General features: G+C 47.9%; 1 protein-coding gene across 1 annotated transcript in view; it reads left to right on the top strand.

Annotated features, from left to right (window-relative positions):
• The window catches only part of LOC144146903 (uncharacterized), a 723,365-nt gene extending 718,627 nt beyond the window's left edge, over positions 1-4,738 (top strand). Inside the window, exon 19 of the mRNA XM_077678868.1 lies at positions 1,994-4,738. Within this exon, the coding sequence (XP_077534994.1) occupies positions 1,994-4,552 (2,559 nt within the window). The 3' untranslated portion in view covers positions 4,553-4,738. The remainder of the gene's footprint in view (positions 1-1,993) is intronic.
• Positions 4,739-20,062: the final 15,324 nt, after the last annotated feature.

Below are 20,062 nucleotides of genomic sequence, written 5' to 3'. Positions count from 1 at the left end.
GCCACGTGTCGAGATTTTTCGGCTCCAGTCATGAATCACTTGTGCCAATCTTTTTCCGTTGAGACTGTACGTCAGGCGGGAAAGCCACGTCTTTTTTCTGCTTGCCAGCTGTCGGTGCTCTGACTCTTGCGGTCAAGCTTTGTGCAGAATGCTATAGCCTCAGTTGCAACCATGGGCAGGCCCGGCCGACCATCGGCAGTTGATCATGCGGCAGAACGCTGTGCTAGAACAGTGTAGCAGCAGCGCGTGAGGAATGTCCTAGTAGGGGCGGTGCCTGCCGCAAGGTGGTGCTAGATTTGATCCTAGAGTTTCGCTTTGTCTGCAGTGTCACCTCGACTGCTGGCATAGAGCGTACGAGTAGTAACCAGTATACCTAGAATGTGCCTTGGCGAGCGGACATCAATGCAAACAAATAAACCCCACTGGTACTACATCCGTCTATCCTAACCTGGAACATATTGTGTGCGGTGAGAGAGTACCTTTGCCTATTCGTCAGTGTATGACACCTTTAACCCAACTATATAACCTTGCCAAACCAAGAATCGCCGACGGATGGTACCATGGTGAATTAGAAATGGCGCTATTTTTTCTCTATTACAGGTGCTTCCTCGAGCTCAGTGTGTGTTCGGTTAAATAATTCTGCGTGTGTAAACGTCAAGGCCGGAGCAATGCCAAGACCTCACTATAGAAGTATTCCGGTGTATTTTGGTTAAAGCTTGGTTGAAACAAAAAGGAAAATTCTAAGTGCCCTGATACCATCAATTATAAAAAAATGGTCATCAACAGTTTGCGTACGACCTCTCTGTATCTCTGTGGCCATAAATCATGCGTTGTTACTGTCAGACATTGCCAACTGCATCGTCACAAGCACGCCAGATTTGCGAATTATGCAGTGATATTGGGCCAATATTAAAGCTATAGCTCTGCTCTTCACCAGCAAAATGACAAGAATAAACGATACAGCAAACAAATTCTAAGTGATACCGCCTAAATTAGTGTACACTTTTCAGTCAAAGTTTTGTGCACGCCTGTTACCTAGTTTCTTTTGCAGCGCTCGTGTTTTCTGATTTCTTCATCTTTCTCTAGTTCTCATTCTCAGGCTGTCTTCACTATCGCGTAGGTTTGTCTTTTTCGAGGACCTAAAAGTAAAAAAAATGCAGCAGGTTTATAAGTGCGGGAACGGTAAATATCTGTATCCAGCTGATGTTACAAAAATATAGTTTTGCTGTAGTTTGAAAGATTACAGAGAAAGCTGTGTCCGTTTACAAGATTTCTTCGCACGTTAAGGAACTCCGGTTGATCAAAATAATTCAAAGCCCTCCACTTCGGTGCACTCCACGGCCCGAGGGTAGCTCCGGCACGTAGAACCTAAAACATTGAGCGTGGTTTTTTTTTTTTTTTTTTTACTGTTTGTATTGACAGCGTTCCTTTATTAGCTGATGTCAATGGTATTAACTACAAACGTATCTAGCAACAAACTAGGCGTTCGGGGCTAGATATTTTAGCAACAACCTTTAGATACTTTAGATGCTTAGATATGCGCGTAAGTTGCATGGAAAGTTCACATGGAAAGTATTTGAGCATGGTGAGCTCCTTCATTTGGAAGATTGCAGTTGCAGAATACACACACAGACGCACGCAGCACGCACGCACAAACACACACACACATGCACACACACACACACACAGAGAGAGAGAGAGAGAGAGAGAGAGAGAGAGAGAGAGAGAGAGAGAGAGAGAGAGAGAGAGAGAGAGAGAGAGAGAGAGAGAGAGAGAGAGAGAGAGAGAGAGAGAGAGAGAAATTCCCATGTGTCGATGTTCGGGTATTGTTAAGACTTTGGTGTAAAATATTTCCCACGATTCCAGCTCTGTCTTTCGTACTGCAGTGGTTAATTTTTTCTCTCTTGGGGTTACGCGACGGAACGAGTTCGTCAGTGTAACGCATAAAGTACATTGTTGCAAAACAGGCGTGAAAACTTTTTTCTTTTCGCAGGTTGGCTTCATCTGCGTGGCATTGGCTCGGTGCACAAATGGCGATCAGCCCCACCAACCAGCCCCGTTCGAAATGTCCAGCAGTGTCAGCAAAAATCAGATGGATGTGGCTAAGGAGCTGCTGCGCCTCTTCAATCTTCACCATGTGCTTGCGTCCATGAATGTTTCTCACAGTGTGCGAGTGGGTGCAAGCAACGACGGCTCCTTCGTGCCCTCCAACCCCTATTGGATCCTCATGAACCACACCCAGCGGTCTCGGCCGCCTCCGCCGAGGTATGCGGGAGACAAAACGCCTGTTGTCAAGCCCGCGGGACATGGCGGGCTTAACGCTCTCTTTCGTGCTGAGAAGATGAACCTTACCGCTCAGGGGAAAAGCCCTCGAACGTTCTCTGCTGCTCGGGAGCTGAAGAAGCATTCATCGCTAGACCACAGCTTCAATTCCACCTGGGTACGCGTAAAAAATGGCAGCTTTGTTGCGCCTCTACCAATGGAAAAATTCACATTCGAAGATGCCCCTAAAAGCAGGCCTCTGTTAGACACGCTTCACAAAGAAACACTGTACGCAAAAATAGAGCGGGCAAAAACGACATCGTCGTTCCAGGGTGAACGCATGCATGGAGTGAAAAGCAGAGTGAGAAGCAGCGAAATAGACAGCGAAGGGGCTGCCTCAGAATTTAAACTTCAGCCAGCAATGAGAATTATAACGTCTCCAAGTGGCAGCGTCAAACACGAAATACCTGTCGCCTTCAACCATGCATTTATTGTCCTGGGACAGCCAGCGGAGAGGAAGCGCGCATTGGCGTCTGATTACGAAGTATCTGTTCTCGGAGCTGTCTTGGGAGATCTCATTGACCAGTCAGAATCGGGTTACAAACGCAACAAGACGCATTACTATAAACATGTTTTCAACATCGGCGACAAGCCAGTGATCCAAATCACTGAAATTTCGAATAGACACTCACAGCAACCATGGAGAAAGAACGCTTCAGCATTGAACAAAGATGTTTCCAGTGATCTGACAGAGAAGAAAAAGTCGTCAAGCCCTCCGACCACGCCCTTCAAGAAAGTCGTCTTTAGTGGCGTGCACACCCTTTATCACTCGTCAACGACCAGACCAAACCAGAATAAAAATGAACAGCCCTCGGAAAAGGTTATCACGCCGAGAATTGGAGAAATTTTCTTTGAATCAAGTGATTCTCAACCCCGCACAGCCACGTACAGACCAATCCGTCCCAATCCTTCACACCAAACCTCCGCAGATGCAACGGTCGCCAGTAATCTTAGAATGATCAACTTAGAAAGCCAGCACGGAACATCACAGTGGATTCCGCTCAAGAGGAGGTTTGTAAAACGAGAGGTCCCGTCAACAAATAAAGGCAAGGCCAGCGATAAAGCTGGCAACAAAGCTGCAGGTCTAAGCATGCTTTTGGACGACACAAATACAATCAAACCTGGCAAAAAATGGCGAGGCCTTCTCAAGCCTCGCCACTACGAGACACTGAACTTCACGTTGCCGAAACTACTACCGGACGTTATCTTCACCACAGATCTGCGCGGAACTCCGATATCCTCTATATCTCCTTTTGACGAAACTCCAATCGGCAGTGTGAACCGAGTGGTGACGATCTACGGGAAGAAAACTGAACATACACCACATACACCCTCCGCCCCAGTCGCCGTAGTCGTGGCAGAGGGCTCCCAGCCACCGCCGATTTTGATGCAGCAACAAACATCGCTAGTCAAGAGACGCAACGACGAGCCAGACACACCGAAGCCGAAGTACATCCACACCCTCTCAGATAAATTCGGCGAGCGGCAACTTGCTCCAGATCGCAAGGACGATTATCTGCTTCACAAGCGACCTAAAGGCTACCGACCAGATGGCGAAGGCAGGAGACCGCCACTGGGTACCGGACGCCTCCAATCTCCCCTAGAACCCAAGTACGACCCTGAGTTTGAAAGGTCCCGGTTTTTGAAACCCCCGCCACTGTTTCCGGAACGAGATCGACCACCGCATCACGGACGTCACCCCGACGATCACCCCCGGCACCGCGATGGGCCACCCTTTTACAGACAACCAGACAGGCCCTTTCCTGGCCCCGAAAATGGTGGCCCCCCGTACCGGCCTGGCAGAAGGCCACCACCTTATAGTGACCTACCGGGTCGCGGAGAAGGCCCTCCGCCCAGGGAGGAAGGAGACTTCGAAGAGGACCTCGACCCGTCGCGATTCGACGACTACGAGGCCTGGAGGCATCTCACGAGGCCGCCGCTGCCAGCCAATGGCCTCAACGCACCCTTTATGTCCGGGTTTGGTGGCTACCCTCCCTTCAGAGGCCCCCCTTTTATGGGCAGCCCGGGAATCGGCACCATCCTGCCGGGAAAGAAAATGGAGAAGTTCAAGTACCTGCTCAAGGGAGGCCTCCGCGGTGCAGGGGGAATTCGGCCCTCGTTTTTCGGTACGCCGCAAGGATGGTACTGCCCGTGCAATTACTATCCTCCTGCAGGACGCTTTGTGACGGCTGGATATCCAGGATTCTGGGGAACTATGCGTGGAGACTGAGTCAGCTTCATTCGATCTCGCAAATGAGACAAAAACACGTGAGGTAAAGTGGCACAGAGTATTTTCCTCACTGTTACCTTGCCTATTCTCACGAATTTCATGAGTGCGTATGCGGGCGAGCACGACCAAATATGGAAATCAGTTTGTTCGGAAAAGGCATAAAACATTTTTTCTTCATCTCAATCATTTGCAGTAATCCCTGAAATCATTTTCACCCTTGCTTATATCAACAAACCATATGAACCTGATCCGCAGTTCATAATGTACCGGTGTGACGAAACAACGCACCGCCGTTGAAAGGGAACGAATTGGACAGTTTGTTGAGACTGAGGATGGCAGGCCGTTCTTCATCTCTGGATCCCGGCGATCAAAGTTTGCACCCGTGCCCGTCACAGCTCTTCGAAGTGTGCGCGATTATATAGACTGCTGACAGCGCCACTTCGTTGTCGTAGACGTACCAACACCGGTGGTTCTGCGATGTAGTTACCCGGTCACGCGAAAAATCAAGACGACCAACGAGTTTCTCTCCTCCATGGGCAATCGTTCATCGCGCAAAAATGGCGGCTGCAGCTGACCGAACCCTGGATTCCAGAAAAAAATATCTTCATGTGAATAAAGATCATGACCAAAAAAAAATTATACTTGAATTTGTTTTTTGTTTTTCTGGGGGGGGGGGGGGGGTGTCAACTCGCGGTCTGCAAATGTGGTGCCGCAGAATAATTGTAACATCTAAAATTCATTCCTCGTGGCCGAAACTGCGATAACTATAGCAAAGGTGGGCCGAGTTATCCCTGAGTAAGTCTTAACCATTGAAATTTCCTAAAGGGAATGGCTTTCGCGACAAGCGTAAATTTTTGTTTTTCCGAAGGGGATTTGCTGTTTGTGGTCGTGGTGGCCAGCCCTCATGTCCAACGGGGCACTTTCAGGAGCTTACGTGTATGCGTATACTGTTGTGGCGTAGAATTTCTCCGTCATGTGGCCGTTTTTGCGGAATTTGACAATGGAACCACTTAAAATAACTGTCTAAATAAAAGTTTTCTCAGTTTCTGACAACAAAAAAGAATTGGGGGCCAAAACTCCCTGCGATGAATTGTCAAATAGTACGTATAGCATTCATAGCTAAATCGTCTTCGTCGCGCTCTCTTTTCATGCTGTTCTTTCCTAATCCGCTGCAGCTGAACACGTGACAAGGAAATACGCAGTAAATATCTTCTAGGCACTGTGTGCAGGTCCGAAGTTGCTAACAGCAGACGTGGGTCACGTATCCTGGGCGACGTCAGCGGGGCTGATAATGCCAGTAGCAGCCACGCACCGCAGTTTCTTTCCTTTTGTTTCCTTTGCTCACAATTAGGTGGCAACCAGGCGGAATTGAGGAAACTTTAAATCAGTCGAACGCTGTTGGCCCCGCTCGAACAGATAGCGCCAAGCAGTTTCTTTTTTCTTTGCGTTTTGTTTTGCGCCGTTTAGCGTCGCTCCCGACCATGCGGGGCACACCCTCTCAAATGCAACTTAGCGAGGATACCCGTCTATCCGTCTGTAACGCTTGTCGTGTCACACCTTCGGTGCATACGAAACGCTATTAATAAACGGCACCGGCGACTTAATACTTTGATATCAGGCTCCTTATATTTTCATTTACGAACGTGTCTTTCCAGCAATGCATTTGTGTGTTGTAGTGTAGCCCTTTTTAAAGGGGGTATAAGGAGGTATTTAATAAAATGCCCTTGGGCCATCATACTTTGATATCAGACTCCTGAAATCACGCCCCACACCCCTCGCAAAAAAAGGCCTTCTCAGCAACGCACGAGTGTGTAGCTGTGAAGCAAACTGCGAAGGGGCTTGGTGTATAGTGCTTCTAAGGGACACATAAGATTTTATGGAGGTATTTAATCCAAGGCCCTTCCTACTGAGGTGTATCTACTAAGTGCATCATTGTGCGAAAGAGCGGCGTTGTCCGGTAGAGTTGTCCGGTAAGCCGCACTCGGATAAAAGTTAAGGGCAGCAACCAAATCGTCCGCGCCAACGAATTACCACCACTGAACGTTTCTCCGCAACGGTGGAAATAATCCGCCACCCAAGCTCGGTTTTCTAGCAACAGTTTATCAAGAGGTTCAAGAACAAAACGCGAATTTACTGAATATTTGTAATTTATTGTGTTTCCGGTTTATCGCTGAATACACGTTTTAAAATAAAGTTTGTAGAGGAGGTGACGTCGTCAAAAACCGCGGTTACAACCAAACACACATAAAAGGGTTTGTACAGAATGTTTCTTTTATCGGGCATTTTAGTTCATCACCCTTGATAGCGGGAACAATTATTTTATATATTGTGACTAATGTACTTTTAATTGTTACTATCCGTTAGACGCTGCAGGTGGTGTTGCGGCGTTGCTTCACTTCCGCCTGCTGCACGTTTTTACATTCGGGAAGCGTCCCCGAACCGGGCTCCGTCGCCTCCGTCATGTGCGGTATAGTGGTCGATCGGCCAGCAAAAGTTGCTGCCTTGGTAAAGACGACAAGAAGCCGAAGGCCAACTCAACTGGTTTGCTGCATGGCGAAAGGTTACCTGCGATGATACAGAAACAATACCCTACCGGACGAAGTTACAGCGGGACTCGAACAGAGCGACAGCATGGATTCGATGCTGCAACACGAGTTGAACTATCCACCGAAAGGGTGGGCTTTGATACACAAAAGCCGTAACGGCTGCGCGGCTTTCCCAGTGCTTCTGGGCACACGGCCCGAAAACAGTACAGACACACACAAAGCTCTTTCCCGAGTTCGTGAGGGGACGGCAGTGGCGGCGCTCGTCTAGTCTGAGAGAGGGCGGAGAGGCGATCTCGGCTGCGGCGCCCGCTTCGCCGTTGGCTTCGTATTTTGTAGCTGCAACGGCTTGAGTCACCTCCAACGGGGCCCCGCGCGGCAGACGATGATGATGATGATGGTTTCTATTGGTTTCCCCTTTGTATCGCACATCAGGATGGTAGGCTCTGCCATAAAGCACAGGAGCACTGCACGAAGCTCGCATTACGTAGGAACGAACGTAAAATGATGGAGTATGCGTGGTCTGCGGAAAAGTAACGGAAACTGTGCGGCACATAGTGTTAGAATGCGAGGGTATTCATCCAAATCTACATGAGGGAAATATTCGGCTTCCAGAAGCCCTAGGATTTCACGGTAGCACAGAGGAAGTTAACTTCAAGGCTGTCGAGGCGACGAAAAGAAGATTAGAATGCTGCTGGACGAAAAGCAGAGAGGGGAATATTGCCTGGGACAGTTACCACCTGTAACAGAAAAAAAAAGTATTTTGTGCCTAATAAGCTTTTTGTGCCTTCCCTAAGCAGCGCTAGTATTAAACCAAGAGTATAAAACACATATTAAAACAATATATTAGTCCTTTTTGGTAAGAGGACATATCATGACCCCGCTACAAAGGGGACACCAATAGCAATCATCATCATCATCGAACAGAATAGCTTTGCGCTGTATCTCAACAACGTACTATTACCCAGTTGCGCACCAAGGTAGGACGGAGCCCATGGCAAACGTCTTTAAGCCCGCAATGATGATTATATTGACTGTTGTTACTGATACTAATATACTTACGATTATTAACGCGGAAGCTTTGAGTGCCCCATTGCGCGAAAAAGCGGCTTTTGTCGAGTACAGAAATGGCTACCGCTGTAATCAATTAAAAATTCAGAAATATCAGAATTTGTGCCAATGCGCATATCTGGATTAATTTCTATAAGATGAATCAATTAGAAAAATTTTGCACGTTGGAGTTCATATATGTTAATCGAAACCGGGTCTCCAACACATGAAGAGCCAGAGCATTATACCACCACGTTAGCCAACCCGTTTCTAGCTGAGGAAAAAGGGTTAGCCTAGTTCGTGCGGCCCTGACGTCATATCGTCGGACAGGTGAACATGACGACACGTGAGTATAACAGGTGCACCCCAGCAACAGAGTACTCTGAGTTTGGGTAAGTTGTGAAGGGAAATTTCGCCAGTCTGCCTGTCGAAGTATTTCGGGCGAAAAGACGAAGAAGCGAAAGTGAAGAACGAACAGCACTGGGGGCAGCAGTAAAAAAAAGTCTGGTAAGTATCGCCAGGGGAAGCCATAATTCTCTCGCATTCAAAGCACGTGAGAAGACTTCATGAGGGCGCCACAGCGCAAGGTTTTTCACTTGCGAAGCGCTCGCGCTAAAACACGGGAATACCCGCGCGGCACCTCATTCGCAGCCTGCACAGCTCCTGTGCAGGTAATACGTGTAGAAACATTGCGCAAAATATTTCACCCGTGAAACAATTAGGCTTTCACATTTCCATTCGTAAGCAGTCTCAAGTGTGTCTGCCTATTTTTTTACAGCGAAGCTGTATTGGCCTAGGCGAAACGTCCGTGCGTGCACAGAAGACCCGCCGCAGGAGCAGTGAGCATGTGCCCCAGAAAAAACGAGTTGGAGAGGAGTTAGAGGTCTGGGTCTTTTATCTGGGAGTAACACGTGTTTGTGACGTATACGTTCTCGTAGCGTCGGCGTGGAATGCACACGCGCCAAGTGGGAGATAGCAAGAGTAAATTGGAAGGCCTGATTCTTTCGCAACGTGGTTGTGACATAGCGCAGCGTTCGGGGAATGCGCACGCGCCAAGTGGGAGCGATCAAGGCGAGAAGGAAGGTCGCGTACGCATAACGAATTGCGAACACCGCCAGGAGTCCACTCGCCGCGGCCGTGCCGATATATACACTGCGGAATATGGGGCCCGTGACGCCGACCGCAAGCGTCACCGTCGGGCCGACCCTGTTTCCCGTCTATTGATGATGGTTTAGCGAAGCCGCATGGGCGGCATTTATATGAACATTGTGATAAACCCAAGACAAACATGTCCGTGTCTTCATTGCTCGGTACAAAGGGGCGCGTAAAGTGACAGGTAAGTGCGTACCACAGTTCGGAAACACTTTAATATACTGTGGGATAAACGTTAAGATAAACACCGTGGCCGCCCCTTTTCACCTTCTCTTCTCAAAGACCTCCACTTGGTGTAAGTACCGAACCTTTTTATTGAGGACCTGTTATATTGCCACTCAAAATGTCTTCACAGCAGAGCACTTTCGTACCCCAGTCAACCTGACTTTAAAGGGCTGGGTATATATAGGTATAGGGATTCCTGGGGTCTTATTCAAATGCCCTGTGGCCTTCGTACCTCCCCATCAGACTGCTTATATGGCTACTGAAAAAAAAAACATTTTCCTAGCAATGCATGTCTCCAGTGGTGAAGCCCACTTTAATTTGGGTTCGTGTTTAACAGAGCAACTTAAAGCAAATATTCGACAATGGCCTCTCAGAAGTTACTGCGAAGTTTTTAACAGCGGAGCTGTTGTACAAGCCGTAAGTACGCCGTTGCAGGAAGAAATACCGAGAAAATGCGTAAGGCTCGTGAGCGCGTGCCTCGCGGCGACCGCCGAGCGTTCCCGGCACGCGCAGTGGCTTTAGCAAAAAAAAAACTGGACAAAACCCCGCGGAGGGAGAAACGGCCGAGCGCCCGTGAGCGCGTGCCTCGCCGCCACCGCCGAGTCCCCGGCTTCCGCAGTGGCTTTAACAAACAAACAAACAAAAAAAGCTCCAGCGCTGTCGTCAAGAGCTACCGCGCATGTAATGCTTGGCAGGAGGAAGACGACGATTTCGATGCATATGACAATGACTACTGCTAGCACAGTGCACAGCGACGACGGAACATGTAAATAAACAATTTCAAACTTGTGCAAATGCGTGGTGATTCAGTGCGCACGTATAAATAAATCCTGCAGCTTCGCTAAGGTTCAAGCCTTGCGCGACTTAGGGCAAGCTTCTTCAGTAGAGCTGGTGGAAGTCTGCAATACTCTGCATCCACCACTCGCCACGAAGAAGACGATGACCTCTTCGATGCATATGACGACGATTATATACCACCGCTACTATGCAAAAAAATGGCAGTATCTCCACTCCGTGGATGATGGCGAGGGTGCGGAGTACGGGGACTCAAAATGACATCCAAGTTGCGCCCCGAGTGACATCCGATTTGCGCCCCGACCGTCATTCGATTTGAGCCGTGAGTTGCACCTTGATTATTCCCTAAATGAAACTGCAACTCACGGCTCAAATCGAATTTCGCTTGATTTTAGCTTGATGGTGGTGTGCGCACTGGCGGACGCGCACGGAAATTGGGAGGTCCTAAGGTACTCCGCACCGTTACAGGCGAGGGAGTAAGCCGTTTGACCCCCGAGTACCAACTCACGCTCGTAGCTCAATGGGTAAGACGACTGACATTAACTCTGTCTGGTCTACCAGACACAGGCTCGAATCCTGCCGGTGCATGTGTGAGTTTTTGCGATTGTAAATGCTGTGCGCGCGGACGCGGACGGACATTGTGTGGTCCTAAGGTACTCCGCACCTAATAAACAATGATACCGAAACATAACTATGTGTCCGGCTATGCTCACCTACAACAGCTTCGCCATTCGAGTCTTGCGCGTGAGTGCAAGCTTCCCTGAATTTTTTTTTGTTTACGTTTTGTTTTTTCGGCCTTATCTCGCCTACCTTCGACGCCGTTTTTAACTCATTTTTATTTATTTTCGTACAAACCAATTTGACATAATTGTTTTGAGAAAGGATCCAGCGCCGTAATTTTTGTATGTATACTTGTGTTCTTGCACAAATATGTCTAACGCTACCTGTGGACTAAGTAATGTTGACACGTATGAAGCGCTCCAGCAGTTGTAACAGCTCGAAAAGGATTTGCCTCAATATACTTCGTTTTCAGGCTCTCTATTGTAGGAGGAACATTGATGGCACCAGTGGTTTTTTGCACCACGAAAAAGCGTGGATGAATTCGGTCCAATCCCCAACCCCGAAACCCCAGGCTATTAGCCAAAGAATTCTATAGTGCAAAAGCTCGTTAAAATTAACCGTTATGGGACGCAATCTCAGTTCGCATTAATGAAACTTCGAACTGTAATTAAAGTGAACAATGCAATTGGGAAGCAGTAGGGCATGTCAGCACTTTGATGCTTGAAAAATCTCCTGATTTGGGCCTGCTTTTTGTCCCTAAAGGCGAGAGTCCGCACTTCTTGCTATAACAAGTGAATGTAGCGGAATGCCTCATCTTCGCCTTCTTGAAAACTAAAGAAGATACGGGCGGCGTTCCATCCTGCAACGACTTCTGAGCGAACGGCCGCACTATGCTTCGTTCTCGTCCTCCTTGTCGTCATTGGCAGTGACAGGTTCTGCGCTTCTGACCTGGGATACGATGCCCTCACCTCTCAACGCACTACACACCACTGCGTGCTCGCAATGATGCGCCTTCCAAAACGTTTGCCACGTAAGATTTAAATTGGTTTTGCCCTATTTCGACTCCTCCGTTCTACGTAGCCTTGTGGGTATACGCACAGGATGCGTTTCGTTGCCTGTGGGCCAGGCGCCAAAGCGCCGATGCGGTGGCGCATAGTTCGAATTATGCGTGGCGGAACCTACTCCGGTTCGGATTTACGGGCTTCTGTATTCATATACTTCGATAGAGACTTGGCCGGACCAACTCGTGCAGTTCGAACTATCCATAAATTCGAATTATTGAAGTTAGAATTGAAGAGCTTTCACGGTATACGCAATAAAACTTACTTTGTAGGCGCTGTATCAGCAACCCAAAAAAATTACCGCACCTGAATTACCGCAACTGAACGGCGTGATCTAATGATAGGTTCACTGAGGATTGGGAAGCGCACATTTGGCGCCTATTGGACAAGGAGATGGGGCCCGTAGGTCAGCAAAAACACATCGGAATGACGGTCGGTGAACTGCCTGCAAGCTCGCTTCTAATAATTGCGTAAAAACGGCCACAGATCCCTGTCTGCTAAACGTTTTGTTATCCATGCTAACAACCGACGTTAAAAACTTTAGACGGGCGACAAACCCCACTGATAACAATGTAATCACGCTACAAGATATACTAAAAATTAAGTTTCCTCTAACTCATACGCGAAGATTCTAAACTATGTTGTTTGTCAAACTTTTCTGTAAATACAAATGTTGTTTTACCTAACACGGGACGCTTTCGCTACTATGTTACATATCCAACATTAACTGAACCTTGTGGTGCAGAATCAATAATTATATTTTTAAAATCCTGTTTTGTTCCTAGTTGGAACCTAATTAAAACGAGGTTCTTAAAGAGTACGTGTGTTTACTCGCTCGTCTGTTATACTAACAATAACCTTTCAACCATCACCTGAACGGTTGCCTGCAAGCTGGGCAAGCTTGGAAAGGTGGTTTCACTCTATGAATCGGATAGCAGACATTCCTCACTTAACTACCCATCAGTATCGCTTACCAGTATACAGTCGAACACGGATATATCGAACACGGGTATATCGAATTATTGCCTATATCGAACTCATAAATTATCCCCTTGAAAATTCTGTGTAAAAGTATAGGAATTCGTACGTTTATATCGAACCGTATTTTTCCCGACATTGGGTATATCGAACGCCGCGCGAGTTGGAAGGTGCTCTTCGGCGGTCGCTGCACCCCCGATTGAGGTTGAGGAGGAAGTGGAGGAATGCGCGGGCATGGCGAAGACTGGCTTGCGTAACTAATCCCTCCTACCGGAACGAATTTGCGCTTGCCCAGTCGTGCCCTGCTACCGCCCGCCGTAGCGTTAGCGGACGGAGCCCGGTATGCTAAATCTCTCTAGGCACACAAGCCCGAACGCTCGGAAAATGTTAGTGTGAGGCAGGGATGCCCCGACTGCGCACGTCTTTTTTTTTTTTTTTTTTTTGTGGCTGCGTACATTCCTCGGCTTGCCGAAAAATAGTTTTTTTTTCTCTCTCTCTGGGTCTGTCTTCCCCCGATGTCGTCCAACACCACCTTGTGTTGTGTCGTCTCGGGAAAGGGAAGAGGGAACGAAGGCGCTGGCGGAATCCTCCTTCTTTTGCATTTTGCTGCTGTTGCTGCTGTTTGGCGAGTTGTCCCGCACCTTTCGGAGATCACTGTTTCTCTCGGAGATGACCATCGCGAGCGCTTTGTTGGAGTCCGTTCAGAGAGCCTTGGAATTGTTACCTTCAAAGTTATTGTGGTACGTGCGCGTTGTTCTTCTTTTGCGTGTGTGTTGTGCACGGTGTGCGAAGGCGCAGCGTACTGCTGAAATTTTATAATTGTGCAGCCTCGAGAAGATCGAGACCAGCGTCTTTAATTTCATTTCCTGGGCGAAGGAGCAGGCCAAGATCAGTGATTTTTTTTTCCACGGAAATAAAGCGTCCTGTTGCGTCGTAAGTGCGGAATTAGTTGTCATTTTTGAATGCGACGATCGGTAAATGCTCGTCCGCCATAGGTGAGGTCTCCGAGCCCATATTTTTTATATCGAATTTTTCATATATCGAACTAATTCGCGATCCCCTTGGAGTTCGATATATCCGTGTTCGACTGTACATGCATAATCTTAGAAAACATGTTATTTTCAAATCGTGTTAACTTCCTCAAATCTGTTTCTCTTTTCACACAGGCGTGACATGGTTTCCGTAAGGCACACTGTTGTGAGACGCGACTTACATCTTTCTCACGTAAACAGAACATCACTCTGGACTAGCAGAGTAATAGCGCAGCGGAGACCGGAATAGAGGTAATAGACTCGAGCGCTAAGTCAGCCCTCGTGTGTATCTAGTCTTACCTCTGTCCCCTTCTCTGCTGCGCGGTTTTTCTGTTAATAATGCCAACCAACACGTCCAAATAGCCACTTTAGTACAATCATTCTGGACCATTCTTCAAGAGCTGAGGGTAAATTCCTACATATTTCCAAAGCTTTTGACAAGATATGTCATTCTATTAGTGCATAAATTGCGCCAGCCAAACCTTGACGAAACATTACCCATTTGGATCAAACATTTTACTAACAACCGTTTTTAGTATATTTGAATTAACAATGGGGAGTGCCGCCAAACTACCGCTCGATCTGCATAACCACAAAGGTCGCTTCTTTTCCTTATCTACATTAATGACTAATCTGCTTGACGTTATTCTCATGCACCCTTGGTCACTGATGGCTGTGTAATCTCCCGTGAAATGACCTCTGATTATGGTGTAACTACACACTTGATCTTGTTACACATACGTTCGAGCTAAAACATTTTCAACGCATTTCATCTGAAACGCAACATGATTTTATGTGAATCACGCAATTAATCTGGTTTGCTTTGTCTTGCTGATTTGTGAGGAGTATGACACAATTAGAAGGATCACCCCGTTGTTTCCGCTGACACTTTTCTATTGTTCCAGTTAACGTAGCTAACCGCATCATTTGCCGCTTCCTTGTTGCTCTTATAGGAGCGTGTGCAGTGTATAGGGTCCACCGCCGTCTGCAGCGCCACCGAGGCGTGAAGCAGCCTCAAGCGGAACGGTTTCGAGCGCGGAGACAATGCGAGCCGTTGACGAGAAGACTGTTGATACGCTGCAGCCGCGCTCGTCATGAAATATACTCTTTGCGGCACTGTCACCTGCACCCGTGGACGGTTTAGCCTGAGCAGTATTCTATGTAATCCAAACATAAGTGTTTGAACCACGAGAAAATTTGTGTTCGTTCAAAACGAAGGCACTCTAAACGGATTAAACCGCTTTCGCGTAGTTGAAGCCGTTGTCTTTGTCTATAAGGCGGCTCAGTATCTTACATTCGCGTGCGTTTGTATGTTGCATGATTTTTAGGTAATGAGGGATGTAGAGCGTCCCCCGCCGCGGTGGCTCAGTGGCTAAGGCGTTGCGCTGCTGAGCACGAGGTCGCGGGTTCTATTCCCGGCCGCGGTGGCCGCTTTTCTGATGGAGGCGAAAAGCAAAAACGCCCGTGCGTACGAGATTTCGGCGCACGTTAAAGATCCCCAGGTGGTCAAAATTAATCCGGAGCCCTCCACTACGGCGCGCCTCATCGCCTTCGTTGCGTCGGCGCGTTAAATCCTACAATCAATCAATGTAGAGCGTCCACAGTCGAGTTGTATTGACTTCTCAGTGTCGAACATGTAAGCTATAGCTTGAAGTGTTACTGGCAGGCAGCGTTGCGTCGTTGCAGATCAAGGGGACACATTTTGTCCCCTTGATCTGCGGTGCAAGGCATTACGCGACTTGTTCGAATGCGCACGACACCTGCTACCGTGCGCCGTGTACGTACTCTCATGATCAATTTGAAGGTCACCGCGGGAGCGTCGACCTGGGGCCTTTCAAGCTGCATAGCGGTCAATTTACGAACTTTGAGGATAAAGATAGAGCTGCCTTCTTCCACTCGTAGGCTCTTGCATGATACAACCATCACTCCTGGGACTAACTCATCACCTTTTTTTCTTTGTAAACGTTTCCATTTTATGGCAATCATGTACGTATCTTTGCCTTATATCTGGGATAACAATTAGTGGGACTATACTAAACCGGTTCGCGGCAAAACAGGTTATCTGAATATTCAATTGACCGATTATTCCAACCTGAAAGCCGAATAACCAGATAACCGGTGTGATCGGTTGGCGAACCACGGTATCCGAATATTCGGATAACCGGATTTCTGTTTTATTCACTAGATATTTTTGCGAACCCGAGCAGGCTTTTTGGCGTCGATTTTGTGGTGTCACCGCTTCGCTGTCGCTTTTTTGAAGCCGAGTTCTTTTCCGTGGCTGCGCCATTGCAGAATACTATATTTCACACCCAACACAGAGCATCGGCACGAATTGCATGAAGGAGAATCTTTTTTAACTACCAGCACTCGTGGCGTGGTTGTACACGTAAACAATTCGCACAATTCATTGTGGCTTCCCATTATTTCGCCATTTTTTTTTGCATCATGACTAAACTGTCGCCGTGTTATGGCACCACGGGAATCAAATAAAATCATTTAAATAACTTCCCGTAAATAGGGCTGTCACCGTTCCTATCCAACAGCCAGAAAAAAAGGCTATCTAGGTGCTTCCGTGGTTTGGTCCCGGGTTTCGGCACCAGTGAATGTGGCGGAAAGATGCCGCCAAACGAGAAGACCAGCGTCCAGCTTCCAAAACGCTGATGGAGTCAACCAGCCAGGACGTGAGCGCAGGCGATCCTCGTTTTTCCCTTTTCTTACTGACGCCCCATGTCTGCGCATCTTCCTTTCTCAACACGTTTTTCTACGCTTGATGCCATAACTCGGTCCATTCCTACACTGCAGTGAAAATTCAGGGCAGGTCGAGTGACATTTTTTTCTGGGGGGCACTTCATAATTGTTCTCTTCGTCTTGATGAATACACCCCCAATGCTGTCATTATTTGGCACCACTGTTGTGCTGGTTCGAAAGTTTTGCCCGGCATCGGAGAAAGAGTTACGATGATGTATTACTGTGACAGGCGCCATTTATCAGGATGAGAAAAATTTATTTAAACGCTTATGTCTTATACCCGTGATGCCAAAACACGCGGAAGGCTCATTCCTGAGCTAAAAGTAGTGGCAAATTACATTAGAATAAAAACCGAACCCGGTTCCACCCCGTGTGAAATGTGCTGAAGCAGCGGAGCTGTGGGTTGTCTTGACGAGGATTCCCTTTTGCTTGGGCTTTTTTTCTTGTGCATAATGTTACAGACGTCTTGGCGGCTTATTGTTACACAACTTGTTTCGAGATAATTTCGATCACACAAGATTTAGAGCCGTTTTCTCCGTGGAAGCCCTGGTCTATGAAACGGCCCTCCAACACGAACAACGCCGATCTCTTACGAGCCAGGGAGCGGCGCTCGCTGCGTGGTATTCTCGAGTTATGTTGCCACTGCCTCTGAGTCAGGCACCGCCTACATTCACAGACCGCCAATATATTCTCCAGAGTGTATTCCCCCATGGTTCTTCACTAGATGATCCCTCATACCTTGACCCCCAATTCCTCGCCGCGCTAGACACCTTCTCCCTTGAGAGCGGTCTGGCACGAGTAGTGTGAGCCGGGGTCTACACCCAGCTCGGTACCTCAACTGGACCATTAGTTCCTCCATTGGAAGCTGCATCCCCCTCGAAGATTCAAAAAACGTTTATTCCTCCCTCCCTGCTATTCCCATTTTCCCCACTGTCCAACCGGCCTTCCCTTTTCCAATGGAGGACTTTACTACTATTACTCTAATCATACTCCCTCCGTAAGCACCAGGCTTCACGTTCAACGCGCAATGTGGGTAAGCCAGCTTACACAAACCAAGCTTACAGCGATAGTTTTACAGTCGGCTTCACCACTAAACACAAGTACATTGCTGAGAAGACGAAGACAATTTTAGGAGCAATATAAGCCGTCTTATATCAGAATATAAGGGCACCAGACCTTTTTTATGTATTTTTTTCTTGACTGGGAACTTTTTTTTTTTTTTTTTTGCGCGGCGGAGAAACCTGCTCCAGAGAGCGCGTGACACGATACCAGCAGAGACTGTCGTCAGGGCCAGCCCTAGAACAGCTCCGCTGTTAATAAATGAATTCGATGCTTCGTTTGTGTTGGCAAAATTACCCACCCAAATCACAGTTTCTTGCCTCTTATATAGCCCTTCCTGGGGATGAGAGAGACAGAGAGAACTCTTTAATGTGGGCTGGAGAGGTCAGCTCTGCTAGTGGCAGTGGCAGGGCTTGCTACAATGCAGTGAGATGGATGTGAGAGATTGGGGAGAAAACACCTGGAGAGAAAACAAAAGTTAAAAGAATGACATGCATTAAAATGTAAGAAATAAAACTCTAAATAAATTGAGCAAAAAAGTTGAGCAAATGGTGCCGAGGAAGCACAGAACGCCAAACAACAAAAGGAGAAAAAAAAACGTATATGACAACGCAAACGCGTACAGATGTAGTCATGCACACAATTCAAGAAGTACAAAATTTTCTCTAGTCCAGAATCCCGCAAAAAAATGCCGCAGAATGTTTGTCCCTAAAGATCAGTCATTTTTGTTGGCCAGGGTCCAAGAAAGTGACTCAACTGAAGCTTTGCTCCACGTCGTTCACGAGATAGGCAGCTAGTCGCTGTTGCTCGCGCAGCAGTAAATCTCGGGCATATACACAAGTGCTCAGTAGTCTCGCGCACAGCGCACGTGGGACACAGTGGTGAATCCTCCCACCCTATTTTGAACTTGAAGCTTCGGGTGTAAGCCACGTTGAGACGCAGACGACGCAGTAAACCTTCAGGCCCTTTTTTTAGGTCGGGTGGAAAACGGAATTTACAAAGAGGGTCAATGCCATGCAGAGGTGGAGATCCGCTGCAAGTGTCCTGCCACTTCGGCATTTGCTCACTCCATCCAGTTCGAGAGATAAGGGCACAACTATCCTCGCGAGAAAAAGGAAGCTATGTCATGTTGCGTAGAGAGTGGCCAGCGCTAGCGGCTGCATCAGATGCAGTATTTCATTCTATTCCCGAGTGACCGGGCAGTCATTGAAGCACAATGTGATACACCGCGCGCACTGCCGCTGTGTGGATTTCGCTTATTTCGCACACAAGCTGACCGGTGGTTGGTTAGCCTTCGTAGAGCTTGCAAAACACCCTGCGAGTCCAAGAAGATCACCCGTCGCCGGGCATGATTTGCGCCAATGAAATGAAGGGCAGCCCTTACAGCCGCTACAGCTCGGTAGCGGTGGATGATGCTTTGTGGCTCAGTTTTTTCTTGATTGTGCACTGTAGCGACGGAATCCGCACGCCAGTGGCGGATGATTCTGCGGTCACTGAGCCGTCCGGATAAACGTGCGCGTGGTCTGCGTACGCGGTAAATATATATTAGCGAGTGAAAAACTTTAGGTACGGGCATGGACGACTTTTTGCCTATTCCGGGAATGTTGGTTATTATATTCCACGGTGCGAGTGTCACGGTGGCAAAGCTGACTTGACAGGTCGTCGGAAATTTGCTGGAAGCAAGCCTCTCCGATGCGATGCGGTTATAGCTGCCAAATGATGCGCATGGCACCGAGTGGCATGGCGTAGAGACGTTCGAAGCCACTTTTGATGTTGAAGCACTGAGGCGGAGAGGCACCGAGCTTCCCGCAAAGTTCCGATTGCCAACGTACATTTGGGAAGATCCAGGCCGACGCGAAGAGCTCTCGCCAGCACTGAATCTATATAGACCTTAAAATTTGTAGAAGACAGTTGATGTAGGGCCGGCAAACTGTAGTGTCGCAGACCGAGAAAGAGTGCTTGGTAGAGTCTAAAAAGACAAGACACGGAGCATCCACAATATTGTCCACTGAGCGTGCGCAAAATGCACACGAAAGACGAAAGGCTCTCTTTCAACTGCCGAAGACATCCAGTGGTCAAAGATGATGCCAAGAAACTTGTGTTGTTTGACATAGGTATCTGCGTACCTTCTACACTGAGCGTATATCGTGAGTCGTCACGCCGCGTCAACGCAATGCGGCACTGCACATTTCTGAAGGGAACCACAGGAGTCATGGCGACATCAGACAAATCGTATTCTCTTTACAACTCTTGACTCGCCACTAAAAAAATTAATTTAAATGTGTTTATGCGGTACCCATGCCGCCG

Source organism: Haemaphysalis longicornis, unplaced genomic scaffold, assembly GCF_048455015.1.
Source record: "Haemaphysalis longicornis isolate Haplotype H1 unplaced genomic scaffold, Haemaphysalis longicornis Haplotype H1 scaffold_1, whole genome shotgun sequence".
In the NCBI taxonomy this organism is placed as follows: Eukaryota; Metazoa; Arthropoda; class Arachnida; order Ixodida; family Ixodidae; genus Haemaphysalis; species Haemaphysalis longicornis.
The sequence above is the reverse complement of the archived record's forward strand: the minus strand, read 5'-3'. Positions and strand labels throughout refer to the sequence as shown.